The sequence below is a fragment of the Python bivittatus genome, unplaced genomic scaffold, assembly GCF_059951505.1.
Source record: "Python bivittatus isolate LINGU-HERP-01145 unplaced genomic scaffold, Pbiv_v1 ctg000340_np1212, whole genome shotgun sequence".
In the NCBI taxonomy this organism is placed as follows: domain Eukaryota; kingdom Metazoa; phylum Chordata; class Lepidosauria; order Squamata; family Pythonidae; genus Python; species Python bivittatus.
In genome coordinates, this window is record NW_028277056.1 from 23,712,834 (window position 1) to 23,727,280 (window position 14,447).

The window sequence follows — 14,447 nt, forward strand, 5'->3', positions numbered from 1 at the left end:
TGAAACAGAAAATTTTCCAAGAAGATATTCAAAGATACACAAATTATTATTGTTTTCATCAATTCTTGGATCTCTGAAAGGTCTGGTCACTTTTTCTTTATCCTTCCATTTTGTTCCCATATATATTTTATTCATGTTACCAAGCAGTTTTTTTCCCTGTGGATCACATTCATTTAGAATGTTCCACAATTGTTCCCAAAACTCATCCCTGGTCATTTATCACAATTTGTTGAAGAGTAACAGCTATCACTGTCTATGAATTTCTACTTTCATATATACCAACAACAATCTAGATGACATGAATTCATACCTTGTAACATTTTAGCTTTTTCATTCATAGTTAAATTTACATCTTCATTTCCCTATATGTATTTAACTTCAATTTACTTCAAGATCAGCCTACATTCATATCATCCCATTCACTCTTCCCTTTTCTCTTATTTTCAACATATCAACAACTTATACATACACCATAGTTTTTTTCTTGCATGTGCTATAGCTGTCAACAGATGGGCCCCATCTACTGTGGATCATAGATTTGAACAACTGAGGCTTTCACCTAACACTTTTGGTAGAATGGGAAAGAAATAGACTAGGTAACCAATCTTAATTACAGCCATGCCGACCTTTTTAAGGACAGTATCAATCAGTTTGAACACATTTTGACCAAAATACCCCAAACACAATCAAAGCCTAGTTTTACCCCAAGGATTGTTTTTCTAGTCTAGATGCTCCAGAGACTACTGTGCAAGCCAGTATACTGTTGCCCACATCCCATGAACTAAGAAATACATATGGTGCAATGACATATCCCTGGGATACTCAGGATATGTAAATTTTCCTAAAGATAAATTCTGATAGGTGAATATATTTCTGAAGAGAGATGAGCAAATAATTACCTTCAAATTTATGATATAAAATGTCATTATTACGTAATAGTTACAGTGGGGCAAAAAGTATTTAGTCAGCCACCAATTATGCAAGTTCTCCCACTTAAAAAGATGAGAGAGACCTGTAATTTTCATCATAGGTATACCTCAACTATGAGAGACAAAATGGGGGGGAAATCCAGAAAATCACATTGTCTGATTTTTAAAGAATTTATTTGCAAACCATGGTGGAAAATAAGTATTTGGTCAATATCAAAAGTTCATCTCAATACTTTGTTATATATCCTTTGTTGGCAATGACAGAGGTCAAACGTTTTCTGTAAGTCTTAACAAGGTTTTCACACACTGTTGCTGGTATTTTGGCCCATTCCTCCATGCAGAACTCCTCTAGAGCAGTGATGTTTTGGGGCTGTCACTGGGCAACACGGACTTTCAACTCCCTCCAAAGGTTTTCCATGGGGTTGAGATCTGGAGACTGGCTAGGCCACTCCAGGACCTTGACATGCTTCTTATGAAGCCACTCCTTCGTTGCCCGGGCGGTGTGTTTGGGATCATTGTCATGCTGAAAGACCCAGCCACATTTCATCTTCAATGGCCTTGCTGATGGAAGGAGGTGTTCACTCAAAATCTCACGATACATGGCCCCATTCATTCTTTCCTTTACACAGATCAGTCGTCCTGGTCCCTTTGCAGAAAAACAGCCCCAAAGCATGATGTTTTCACCCCCATGCTTCACAGTAGATACGGTGTTCTTTGGATGCAACTCAGCATTCTCTCTCCTCCAAACACAACAAGCTGAGTTTAGACCAAAACGTTCTACTTTGGTTTAATCTGACCATATGACATTCTCCCAATCCTCTTCTGGATCATCCAATGCTCTCTAGCAAACTTCAGACGGGCCCAGACATGTACTGGCTTAAGCAGGGGGACACATCTGGCACTGCAGGATTTGAGTCCCTGGCAGCATAGTGTGTTACTGATGGTAGCCTTTGTTACTTTGGTCCCAGCTCTCTGCAGGTCATTCACTAGTCCCCCCATGTGGTTCTGGGATTTTTGCTCACCATTCTTGTGATCATTTTGACCCCACAGGGTGAGATCTTGCATGGAGTCCCAGATCAAGGGAGATTATCAGTGGTCTTGTATGTCTTCCATTTTCTAATTATTGCTCCCACAGTTGATTTCTTCACACCAAGCTGCTTGCCTATTGCAGATTCAGTCTTCCCAGCCTGGTGCAGGTCTACAATTTTGTTTCTGGTGTCCTTCAACAGCTCTTTTGTCTTGGCCATAGTGGAATTTGGAGTGTGACTGTTTGAGGTTGTGGACAGGTGTCTTTTATACTGATAACAAGGTCAAACAGGTGCCAATACTACAGGTAACGAGTGGAGGACAGAGGAGGCTCTTAAAGAAGTAGTTACAGGTCTGTGAGAGCCAGACATCTTGCTTGTTTGTAGATGACCAAATACTTATTTTCCACCATGATTTGCAAATAAATTCTTTAAAAATCAGACAATGTGATTTTCTGGATTTTTTTTCTCATTTTGTCTTTTATAGTTGAGGTATACCTATGATGAAAATTACAGGCCTCTCTCATCTTTTTAAGTGGGAGAACTTGCACAATTGGTGGCTGACTAAATACTTTTTTGCCCCACTGTATTGTTGCCTTTTAGAGAAATTAAAGTGGCCAATCAAAGGACTGTGTGCTTAGTTTCATTAGCGCTATAGAATCAGGAGCTCCCAGATTATCCATTTTGACTTTAAGAAGGTATACCTTGTTTAGATTATCTAGATGTATGGACACCATTCATTATATTTTATGAAGTTATAGTGATTAAAATTATTTTTAAGAGTGCTTTTGATTTAAATAACTATTTTTTCTTTATATTTCAGTCCAGTTGTTTTACAAGAAACCCAAAATAATAAATATGGTAAATATTAATGCCTTTGTTTATTGCACTGAAAGATGTATTACTCTATAAATTTATGCTCATTCTAAAAACTGATAGATATCTTCTTTCATATTTTCAGCACTAAGTGAAAGTTTACTGCAAACACCCAAGATTTTTGAGGTAATTTTATTCTAAGATATTTTAACGATAGGAATACCATCATATGTTTATATATATATAAACAATTGTTCACTATATTTTAGGTTCAGACACAAACATGCATTTCTGAGAGCTTGGGAGCAGAAGCAGATCCTGATATGTCTTGGTCAAGTTCATTAGCAACACCCCCTACACTTTCTCCAACAGTCATAATAGGTAATGAAAGTAACGTGGTTATCACTAAAACATGTGAGGATAAAGAACAGTAAGTACAGTGAGTAGCTATGAGGGAAAGGCCTTTTGTAGTTGTAGCTAATATAATTTATAGACTGTTATTAAAATTACTGTTCTTCATTGTTGAAATCAGTTGATAATTTTTAGCCATATACTTGTTTAATTTTCTATACGGTTAAAGGAGTATAGATAGTATACTAATTACTGTGATGGACAAGGAGTGGGAAAATCCAAGTTTTAGTCCATCATCAGCCACTTAAGCTCACTGGATAACTTTGGGCAAGTTGCCATCTCTCAGTTCAGCCTGCCTCACAGAGCTGTTGTGGGAAAGAAATAGGAGGAACCACTGTATACATCACCTTGAGTTCCTGAATTAAAGGCTGGGTATAAATAAATGTGAAATCAAATGTATTTTTAAAAATTTGGTTATAAGTTGAACAATTACAGGTCTACTAGAGAGGTAACTAAAAGAGATAAATATGGTTGGATCCATTGTTATTGATTGCAATCAAGGGGTTTGCATTGTGCAAGTTTAATATAAGTGCCACTGATTTTTATGGAAAATTTCATTGTTGAGTTTATTTTATTAAATACATATATTCTGTATTTTGGAATAAAAGCCTCACAAAGACTCACTAAATACAAGTTTGACACAAAACATTGATTTCCACCAATGAATCACAAGATAACTACAAATAATATATATTGGTGTTTGAATTGCAGACAGAGGAAATGATTCAGTTCCTGGAACAAAGAACCATAATGAAAGAGTTGATACTGTAAGTAAAGGATGTACCTTTTTTTGTATTAGAATTTTCAGCTGATATGTAAGTTGTATAAAATAATTTTCATTGCTTTGGTTTTTAGATCATGTACAGTCTTTTTTCCAAATATGGGAAAAGTCTCAGGAGCAATAATATTAATAGGCAATCTTCATCAGGAATTGAAATTTCATATGCAGAAATGGACAGCAAAATCCACAGTGAGCATTTATTCTTTATTAGCAGTTTATTACTCTTAGTTTGTTACTTGTTCTTTAAGGTTTTTTAATTTATTAAACAAATATTAGAATGTTTATTTGTTTAGGATACAGTATTTATTTTTGTTTAGTAAATAAACCATAATTTATTTATAATATTCTGGATAGTACTGGCCTTCCTAGGTAGATCAGACAGGAAACTTTATTGTAAGGTTACATTAACAGAATCTTGCAAGTCTGCAAGTATTTCTCTCTCCCCTGGTCCCCTTTACAGCCCAAAAACTAGCAAGGGTCTATTCTGAGCCTCTTGCCCCACCCACATTCCTGCTGCAGGCTAAGCTGCCTTTTATCCTATCATTCTCTGGGCTGTGTCTCGTTGCCCTGTCTCCCAGACTCATCCCCACGTACCATTACAGGTAGTTAGTTTCATATGGACATTAGATTTTCATACACAAACAGCTACATTAATATTTACTAAGCTTTTATTTAGATTTTATTATTGAATTGTCATATAACTTTTTGTTACCAAGTTTCTTTGTAGGATATTATTTCTGATGCTGTTGCTTTGCAATTATTTACAGATCTTGAGAGTTTTTTAAATGAGTCTTTTGGTAAGAATGCATTTCCTGGTGAGCTAAATGGATACCAAAAGCCATCAAATGCACCAAAGGATGAAGATAATCATGGTGGAATAGATAATAATTTTTCTCAGTGTGTTGCCAGCAGTGAAATTTTTTTAAAAAAAGTAAACTCAGTTGAAGAGAATAAAAAACCTGTTTTTTATGAAAAGAATCATGATGAATTTGATGGAGAATATGAGATGATTAAATCTTCTAATGATAGTAGTGTAACAAAATATGAAAGAAAGTTAAAATCTTCTAAATGTAACCTGAATACAAATGCCCCAGAAATACAGATTACAGTGAGCAGAAAGGAGGATATGCCATCATCTTTGATTTGTCCGTGGTCTCAGTTGGACTTGTCTGGTCTTGAAATAACACAGCTTGAAAAAGAAACCTTGAAGGGTATTAGTTCCTCTTCTACCTTACCGGTCAAGCAAACTTCTCAGGATAGTCCATCATCTGTTGAAAAAGAATGCACTGCTCCTAAAATATTAGAATCATGTATGTTAAACCCAATACAAGATAATAAGATGAGTTCTCCAGAAAAGTTATCAGTTCCTGAAAATTCACCATTGTTGATCAAGAATGATTCAATATTGTTGAAACATGCTGAGGGTGAACAGTCTTCTTTTGTAAATTTTTCAGAGAGTAATTATTTCTTAACAAAGAACAGAACTTTAACAGAATTCTCAGAATTCCAAAGTAGTTGCTCTGATTTCTCAAGGAAGGATAAAACTCCTTCAGGACATCTTCTTGGTAATATTTCAAGTCAAGCTTCTAGTGATGGCAGACAACTCACAAGTTCAAGCCTGAAAAATATTAGCTCACTTTCCAGTTTGAAAAGGCGGCCCAAAAAATTCATTTATGCTCTAAACAATTCTCTGGTTTGGCAGGAAGAGAGAACCACCCAAAGAGATGGATCTCTTACTTGTTTTATGCCAGTGTATACAAATTTAGAATCTGGTATCTCTGAACTTTCTGAAATCCCAATCAAGAATGAAGGTATGATATTTACATTCCTTTGTGCATTGATTTCTAAAACTTAAAACTTAAAAGTTCCATATGTATGTCAGGTCATAGCTATGATTTCACTGCATTGAAAAAGTCTACTGAAAATATACTGTATATATGCTAATTACATGTTGCTGAAGTCATTTTCTTTGATAGCTACATAAAATTTTCAGATAAGTAATAAAAATACTGAATATTATAAGCAAATGGGGAAATAGAGTAAAGTAGATAAAGTTGGAAGGTATGGTTAATACTAAGAACAAAGAAAAAATACTGTAATTTCAGATATTGACCACAAGAAGGCCTGTTTTGTTCTATTTGGGACTTGTCAGGTATACACGGCCATACAGCTTACTATAGTGTCTTAGTAATTGACAAGTTTCAAATAGAATGAAACTGCTTATGTGCTGCCTCCTGGTGGTCAATATAAGTAAAAATAACACATTGTAAAAATAGAGGACTTTCCCTCCCTTCCCCTACCCCAAATGGAGGAGCTTATGAAAAAGAAGGTGGGCTGTATATACCATTCCAAAAATAGACTGTAATTTCAAATGTTTCTAGAAAGAAGTAATTGTTTTTGCTAAGAACATGTGATTCCAATTCTTTATCATATGCTGGAAAGATATGTATTTTATTTTAAAAATCAAATCTAGTATGTTCTGTTGAAATGGTTTTGCAGGGAAACTAAAGTAAAAAAAATTTGCATCTTGTTCAGATAGACATGCTTGAAAAAACCTTGAGGAAAACTCTTTGGTAAGGAAATATTATTACATGAGCGCTGGGCTTTTTAAAAATTTCAAAGGCAAACTTGTTCTTTTTAACTGTAAGAATTCAAATGTATAAAAATGCCTCAGTATCTGATGGTTTTCAGATATAAAATAAAAACATATAATTCAGATATAAAGCAAAAGTTGTAGCTTCTCAGGTGACATCCTGAACAAATAAGTTTAGTACAATAGAGAGTTTACTAAAGAGGGTTAGGATATGTTTATATTGATGCCATTCTAACTCATGTCCCTGTTGTGATTCAATTTCTTACAGAACAAATTGAAAGTGCTAATAATCGTACTACAAAAGAAAAAAAGCACATAGGTTCTGAAAAATACTGTACATCTGCTAACATGTTATATGAAAGTCCATGTAGTGAAAAGTCAAACATTGAACATAATATTACTGATAATTCAGCACTACTTCTAGAAAATAATATAAAATTTCCTAGTGATATTGCTGCTAATTATCAGACAGGGTTAACTGAAAATGGAATCCATGAAATTTGTCATAACAATACTTCGGATAGAGAGAATGGTAGAAAATGTGCCCATTTCACAAATTATAGTTCATCACAAGAAGCATTTCTTGAAGAATGTACAGTGCCAATGAAAGCATCAGAAACAGAAAATAAACAGGTAACCTTGGAATTAGCTGCACAATGTTTGGACAGTAGTATTCACTCAACAAAAGCATCAAAATCTAAAATTATGGTAATGGAGAAAGGAATGGATACAAAACAGCCTCCATTATTAAATTTAAAAGAAGATACACGTGGTAATAAGCGGAGATGGTTAGGATGTGTTTGTCATAGGAAAACCCAGAACTTCAAAGGTTTTAGAACTGCATCTGATAAACAGGTAGTGCTATCTGCTGACAAAATCAGAAAAGGCAAATTACTGTTCAAAGATATAGAAGATCAACTTCCTGAAGACTTTCAGAATGAAGGAAAGGGTGCTATTTCAAATAAAAAAAAACAGGAAAATATTGAGATTGTTTCAGTTAGACAAAATGAACGAAATAAACATGCATGTAACTTTTTACATGCTTCTGATTCTGTGGTAAACTTTTTTCATTCAGATGATACCAAAATTGTTTTTCCTGAATATGGGAATAAGTCTCTTCAAAATGTACTTAAAAGTCGGCAACCTGAAGAAAAACAAAATTTAACAGCAAGCCAAGTAGCTGAAATTACTGAACTTTCTAAAATATTGGAAGAAACAGACAGTCAATTTGAATTTACTCAGTTTAAAAAACACAAGACTATGATGTACAATAACACTTGTGAGTCTAGATGCTTTGATAAAAAATATTTAAATTCTAAGGATTGGAAAGATACAGGATTTGTGGGTGACTTTGGGAAAAAGCATCCAGGTGATAATCAGTCTTCCTATAAGCACATAGATACTGTGGAATGCAAGGTTGACAGACAAAGCAATGAACAGATTATATTGCTGAAGTCAAACAGAACAGAAAATAAATGTTTTGTCCCCATTATTTCAGATCCCTCACAGATTTCACAGTCTGATCTGGGAAATCATAGTTCATCTAAGAACAAAGATGAGATTACAAACAAAGGTGCAGAATTAGGCAGCAATATAAATGGAATGGGTGAAATACTAAACTCTTACAAAATAAGAAGTGATGGTTCAAACAAATGCAGTAGTTGGTATATGCCTATGGAAGAAATAGATATTGATTGGCCTCAGAAAGCCAAAAAAGGACATGCTGGATATATAATGCAAGGTAGCACAAAGGATACAGTTGCTTTTGTGAAAGAAGATACAGAAAATAAATCAAAAGATGTAGACTGTCGTAAAGATAGTGTTGTCCAGATTACTAGCACCACAGAAGTTAACTTGAAAATTATTCAAAAATATTCTGTACGCATATCAGAGAATGAATTGTCATCCACTAAAAATGAAAATGTTTTAGCCATACGTCATTTTGTAAATTGTGGAAAAACTCAGTGTAACAATAATTGCCCAGAAACTTTGTCCGATCTAACATGTTTAGTTGAAGTTGCTAAAACTGAAAAAAACACTACTTTGAATGATGCAGGTGGAAAAGAAGGCTTTATTTCAGAACAAGAGGAAAAAGTAAATAATCCAGAAAATATTTATTTTCTACAGAGCATTCACACTGTTGCTGATGGCAACATATTTGCAGAAAAAAGTAAGAGACTTAATTTATTGATAGACTCTGATATACAGGAAGAGGTAAACAACATGTCATACTGTAGAGGAAAGACACATGCTGGACATAAAGAAGCTATCATTTCTGCGAAAAAAAGTACAGAATTAAATCAGACTGAAATCTATCTTGGATGCAACCATGAAAATGTCCCTGAAAACAGGGACAAGCAAACTAGTGGTTTTCTTACAGCTAGTGGTAAGCAAATTACATTTACTGACAAATCTTTACTTAAAGCAAAGCATCTTCTTTCAGAAGAAGCTCTCTGTTTTGGAAATATGAACAATATTAGTAATCTTATAAAACCTAGTGTTGAAAATTCAATTAAAAAGAATTTTAAATTTGGAGAAGGAGCTGAAAAATGTAGAGAAGCCAGACATTTTAATGATAATTTTGAAGATTCTTTGGCTGTGGTGTCAAACACAATTAAACATGGTTTCAAGACTGAAAATCTTGAAACCATTAAAGGACTGACCTTGAATTTAAATGCATCTGAATCATGTTTTAATGGAGAGAAAAAAACCAGTATTTTTGGAGAAACATGTAAAAATGAAAATTGGATGACGTCAAAATGTGACTTACATTTACTGGATACTAGCACCTTTGAGAAATATTCAGCTAATGAAGAGAAAGCCTCAACTTCAAAACAGCTGAAAGCTAGACCAGTTGCATTCAGTTTCAAAACAGCAAGTGGTAAACCTGTTGAAGTTTCTCAGGAAGCATTAAAAAATGCCCAACAATTTCTTCATAAAAACTGCAGTAACTTGGAATCTCACTCTGAAACAAATAAATGTAATACTTTAGGAAGTTCTTCTGATGCTTTTGGCACTAGAGAATATATTACTTCTGGTTACTTGAATGTAGAGAAGATTCCAGTGGGATATTCAGGTGTATCCCAGTTTCCTATAACCAAAGAATTATGTAAAACTGCCCAAACATTACCATGTGCTGTACCTATGTTAGTGGACACTGTGTCTGGATCAAATTGTGAAACTTCAGATGAATATTTTGAAACAGGCAAGTGTTCTAATAACTGGGTTCCCACCAAAGGGAACTGCAGTTCAGATTTTTCTACCAATAAATGTATGTTTTTTAGCACAGCAAGTGGTAAGCCTGTTCAGTTATCTAAAGATTCACTGGAGAAAGCAAGACTACTTTTTTCTGAAGTTGAAACTGATTCATCAGGTCATCAGACTTTTGACTCAGATCATCGTTACAGCTGTAATGAAGTATATTCAGTGAAGAACATAAATGCATCTGAGTCAGGTTTTAAGGCAGAAAATCATTCCAACATATCTGGGGAAATCTGTAAGAATGAAAATTGGATGACACCAGAATGTGGCTCGCGTTTATTGGACATTAGCATCTTAGAGAAATCCTCAACTAGTGAAGAAAACACCTCAACTTCAAAACAGCTGAAAGCTAGACCAGTTGCATTCAGTTTCAAAACAGCAAGTGGTAAAACTGTTAAAGTTTCTCAGGAAGCAATAAAAAATTCCCAACAGTTTCTTCATAAAAACTGCAGTAACTTAGAATCTCAGTCTGAAACAAATAAAGGTAATATCTTTGGAAGCTCTGATGCTTTTGGAAGTAGTGACTGTATTAGTTCTAGCTACTTGAATGTAGAGAAAATTCCAGTAGAATATTCAGCTGTATCCCTGTTTCCTATAACCAAACAATTCTGTGAAAGTCAAACATTACCATGTACTGTACCCAAATCAATGGAAACTGTGTCTGAATTAAATTGTAAAACTTCAGATGACTTTATTGAAATGCCCATGTGTTCTGATACTTGGACTTCCAACAAAGAGACGTGCAAATCAGACTTTTCTACCGACAACTGTGGGTTTTTTAGCACAGCAAGTGGTAAGCCTGTTCAGTTATCTAAAGAATCACTGAAGAAAGCAAGCCTACTTTTTTCTGAAATTGAATCTGGTTTGTCAGGTTATCAGAGTTTTGTTCCAGATTGCAGTTATGATTATAACACAGTAACTTCTGTCAGGAAAAAAGTATCTCCCAGAGAAAACAAACTACTCATATCTCAAAGGAAAAAAAATCCAAAAATAGAAGTATATTCAAGCATTCCTTGTGATTTTAACACAGCATGTGGAAAGCAAATACAGATTTCTCAGAAGGCTCTCCAAAATGCTATGGGACTTTTTAAAGAATTTGATGATATCAGTGCAAATGATTTCTTTGATGAAAGTTTAAAGCAAGCTCATAACTTTCCAATAAAAACTCCTGTTACAAAAATTAAACAAGAGCATGAAGTTAATTCATCATCTAAACCAAAGGAGAAATGTAAAACCAGAAAGAATCTGAATGAAAATGATACTCCTAAAACCTTACTGAATATTGAAATACCTATGTGCATCACTTATACTGAGAAATACAAGCAACCAGCAGAATTCAAAAAAAGCTTTTCATGTTCAAAAGAAGCAATTGAATCTTTGAAGATGACCCAACCATGCCAAAGCAGAATCAATACTAAATATGCAACAGAAAGAAATCTGGATTTTCTTTGTCCTGATTATTCCCAAACTCCAGACAATTACTCAGAAGTAGAAGCTTCTGAAAGTGCAAAAGCTTTCATGGAAGATGATGATTTCACAGATTCAGAAGTACAAAAAAGTATTCAAAAATCCATTTTGAGTTCTGAGAAAGCTAATAATTATCTATTACGTACAAGAAGTGGGAAAAGACATGTGGAAAAAGAAAATACATTTGGTAGGTACTTGCTTTCTTCAATTTTAAAACTCATTTACTTGATGCTGAACACTGTACACTGTCAATAACTCAGTTTAAAGTTCTACAAAATTATTGACTTCAGGGAGGAAAAATCTTATCTCAAAAACACATGGTCTTAAGTTTATGTTGCCAAGTGTTGGCAGTGTAGCATTGGCATGGGTTTTAGTGAAGAATAGAGCACTTAAGCTGCTCGTGTAAATATTCTTATAAATATTCTACAGCTATTATCCCATTAACAGGGCTCACCTTGAGAGGAAGGATATACAGAAAAGAGTTGACAATTGTATTATTCTCTCCTCCAGTTGTCCCTTACAAATAGCTCTAAACCCTCTTTGTTTAGTCATTCTACATTTTTCTTGAAAGTATAATGAGAAACGTTCATTGTGAAGAATTGTGAAAGTTCTCCATGATTCAGGTTCTGGTGACTACATCTATGCCATTTTTAGCAATAGTATGGAAATTGTTTATCACTATTGCTTCCTGTTTGTTTGTTTTTTTAATTTTCCAATCTGACCTATAGGCCTGGAATTTCTGGTGACAAACACCAGGATTGTAGGCCAGGCTGGGAAATTGAAAAACATTCTTAAAAAAGACAGTAGCAAATCCTGCTGTACAGCTGTGAAAAAACTTGCATGGTTGTATCAGTGTAGTCATCAGGAGCTGAGCTCAATTAGAGGTTGGGTTTACCTGTGAATATTTTAATTACAAATACTTTGAAAAGTAGTATTGAATGTATCTGTCTAGTATAGGAATACATCAGTTATCAATCCAAAATAATTGGTAAAATAATCCTGATGGTTTCAAAAGAAAGTACTGCTTACCTACATAAATGCCATGCTTATTTTAGAAAAGTTGGAGCTTGAAATCTAGCATCATCTTACTGAACTTAAACCCATCATTTAATAAATCAGTTATATAGATATTGGGTAGAAATTTGTGTTTATTGAATATGCATTTTTAAAATGTTCTATGACATACCTTTTTCAGGAGAACCTCCTATTAAAAGAAAGCTGCTGCCTGAATTTGATCAATCAGAAAAATCCAGTAGATCATCTTTCAAATCTTCAAGAAGTTCTCCATATGGTAATTTTTGTTTTTCTGTCTATAAGGGTTATTTCAAAGGTACACACGTCTTGTCTTCACTGGAACTTCATTTCTTTCCTTTTCTTGCTTCTTGGTTTATAGTGCCTGCCTATTTTTCTTGTTTTTTGGGTGACATGCCAGGGACCACAATGTAAAAAGTGAAGGGATGAATCATGGCTATTGTCACCTGCTCATTCCAAGTGGTGACTAAACCCTTAGTTGAACTATCCATCAGAACCTTAAGAAATCCCAAACGCTCTCTGAAAACCAAATGAGTCCATCAGGCACCTGGGGCAGACTAATCAGAAGTCCCTCTCCATTCTGGGGGGAACAGTACCAAAAAACTCCAGGCTGACCAGAGAGTGATCTTACTATAGCAGGTGACAGAAGTTAATATCCTTCAGATCACATCACAAATGCCCTAAGATTTTAAAAAAAACAGATCCAATGTGTGACCTCTAGAGTGAATTGGGCCCAGGTTTATGGTTGTCATGGTGGCTGTGAAATCTCAAGCCACCTCAAAATTTGCACTGAGCAATAACAGATTGAAGTCTCCCAGTTCCGTAAGTCTGGGAAAATATCACCAGCTGGGTAAGGAAACTGCTATGCAATAGGGAAATCAGTACAATTGCAGCTATTCCCCAAAGCCCAACTTCACACACAAGATCTCACATCTGATTAACAGTGGGGAACTGCTTCTAACAGCTGTTAGAGTCTCCTGCGTAAAAGTAGGACAGTCTCTCCCCACCCCCCAAGGCTTGGGGTTAGAGCTGATACTTGATAATTGGATGTTCTTTAATCTACAGTAATAAATGCAATGTGGTTATCAGGACATCTGATCACTAATATTTAAAAATATATTATTTTGAATCACTTATTTCTTATTCCATTAGGAATTTTAATATTGGTGGGATTGTGGTCTCCCAGAGAGACGGTATGCAATCTGGGGGTCGTTCTGATTGAAGAGCAGGTGGAAGACATAAGCAAAAAGGTCTTTGTCTAGCTCTGGCTGGTCATACTCTCTTACCTGGCACAGGATATGCTGATATGGGCATTTATGCTCTTGTCACTTCTCAGCTTGATTGTTGCAATTCCCTTTACATGGGAATACCTTTGAAGACCATTCAGAAACTTCGGCTAGTACAAAATGGAGTGATCAGTGTGGTTATACTGTAAGGCAGTAATAGTATTGCCATATTACACTGTTACTACAGAAATTGAATTGGTTGCTAGTTTTTTTCCAGATGTACTGTATATACTCGCAGATAAGCCAAGAATTTTAGATGCCAAAATGCACCCAAAAAATTGCGTTCAGCTTATCTGTGGATGGGTTTATACACAAATATATGGTAATTCAAAGTACTGATTAGCATGTTTACAGCCTTGGAGTGTGGTTATCTAAAGCCACTTTTCCTAGAGAACACCCACTGAAGGTCTCCTCGTTTGAGAAAGTGCAGCATAATTTGCACGTCCTAGGTTCACTCACATTACACCCCTGATACATGAGCTGCAGTGGCTCCCAGTTTCATTCCAGGTGCAATTCAAGGTGCTGGTTATTACTGTCATGCTAGATTGGATAGAACAGGCACACCTCAGGTCCCTTCCCTGAAGTATTGCCATCTAGTGAGACTCAGGATGTGTACCTTTTCTGTGGCTGCCCCTACCTTATGGAACACCCTCCCCCCAGCAATCTGGCAGGCCCCCACCCTTTAGCCTTCTTGAAGACTATGAAGGCCTGGCTTTTTACCCAGACACTGGGGTAGAGCGGTGGGAACCTATGGATGGTTGTTGGGGCATCCTGGGAGTATGATTCAGGTGCTGGGGTTTTTTTCCTCACATTTATATAGCCACCCATCTCACAGAACATGGCTCT

General features: G+C 35.3%; 1 protein-coding gene across 1 annotated transcript in view; it reads left to right on the plus strand.

The window, feature by feature from the left end:
* The window catches only part of BRCA2 (BRCA2 DNA repair associated), a 48,923-nt gene that overhangs the window by 11,708 nt on the left and 22,768 nt on the right, over positions 1-14,447 (plus strand). Inside the window, exons 5-12 of the mRNA XM_088140713.1 lie at positions 2,778-2,815; positions 2,916-2,956; positions 3,040-3,151; positions 3,893-3,948; positions 4,037-4,151; positions 4,730-5,773; positions 6,824-11,470; positions 12,479-12,574. Coding sequence (XP_087996839.1) covers positions 2,778-2,815; positions 2,916-2,956; positions 3,040-3,151; positions 3,893-3,948; positions 4,037-4,151; positions 4,730-5,773; positions 6,824-11,470; positions 12,479-12,574 — 6,149 coding nt within the window. The remainder of the gene's footprint in view (positions 1-2,777; positions 2,816-2,915; positions 2,957-3,039; positions 3,152-3,892; positions 3,949-4,036; positions 4,152-4,729; positions 5,774-6,823; positions 11,471-12,478; positions 12,575-14,447) is intronic.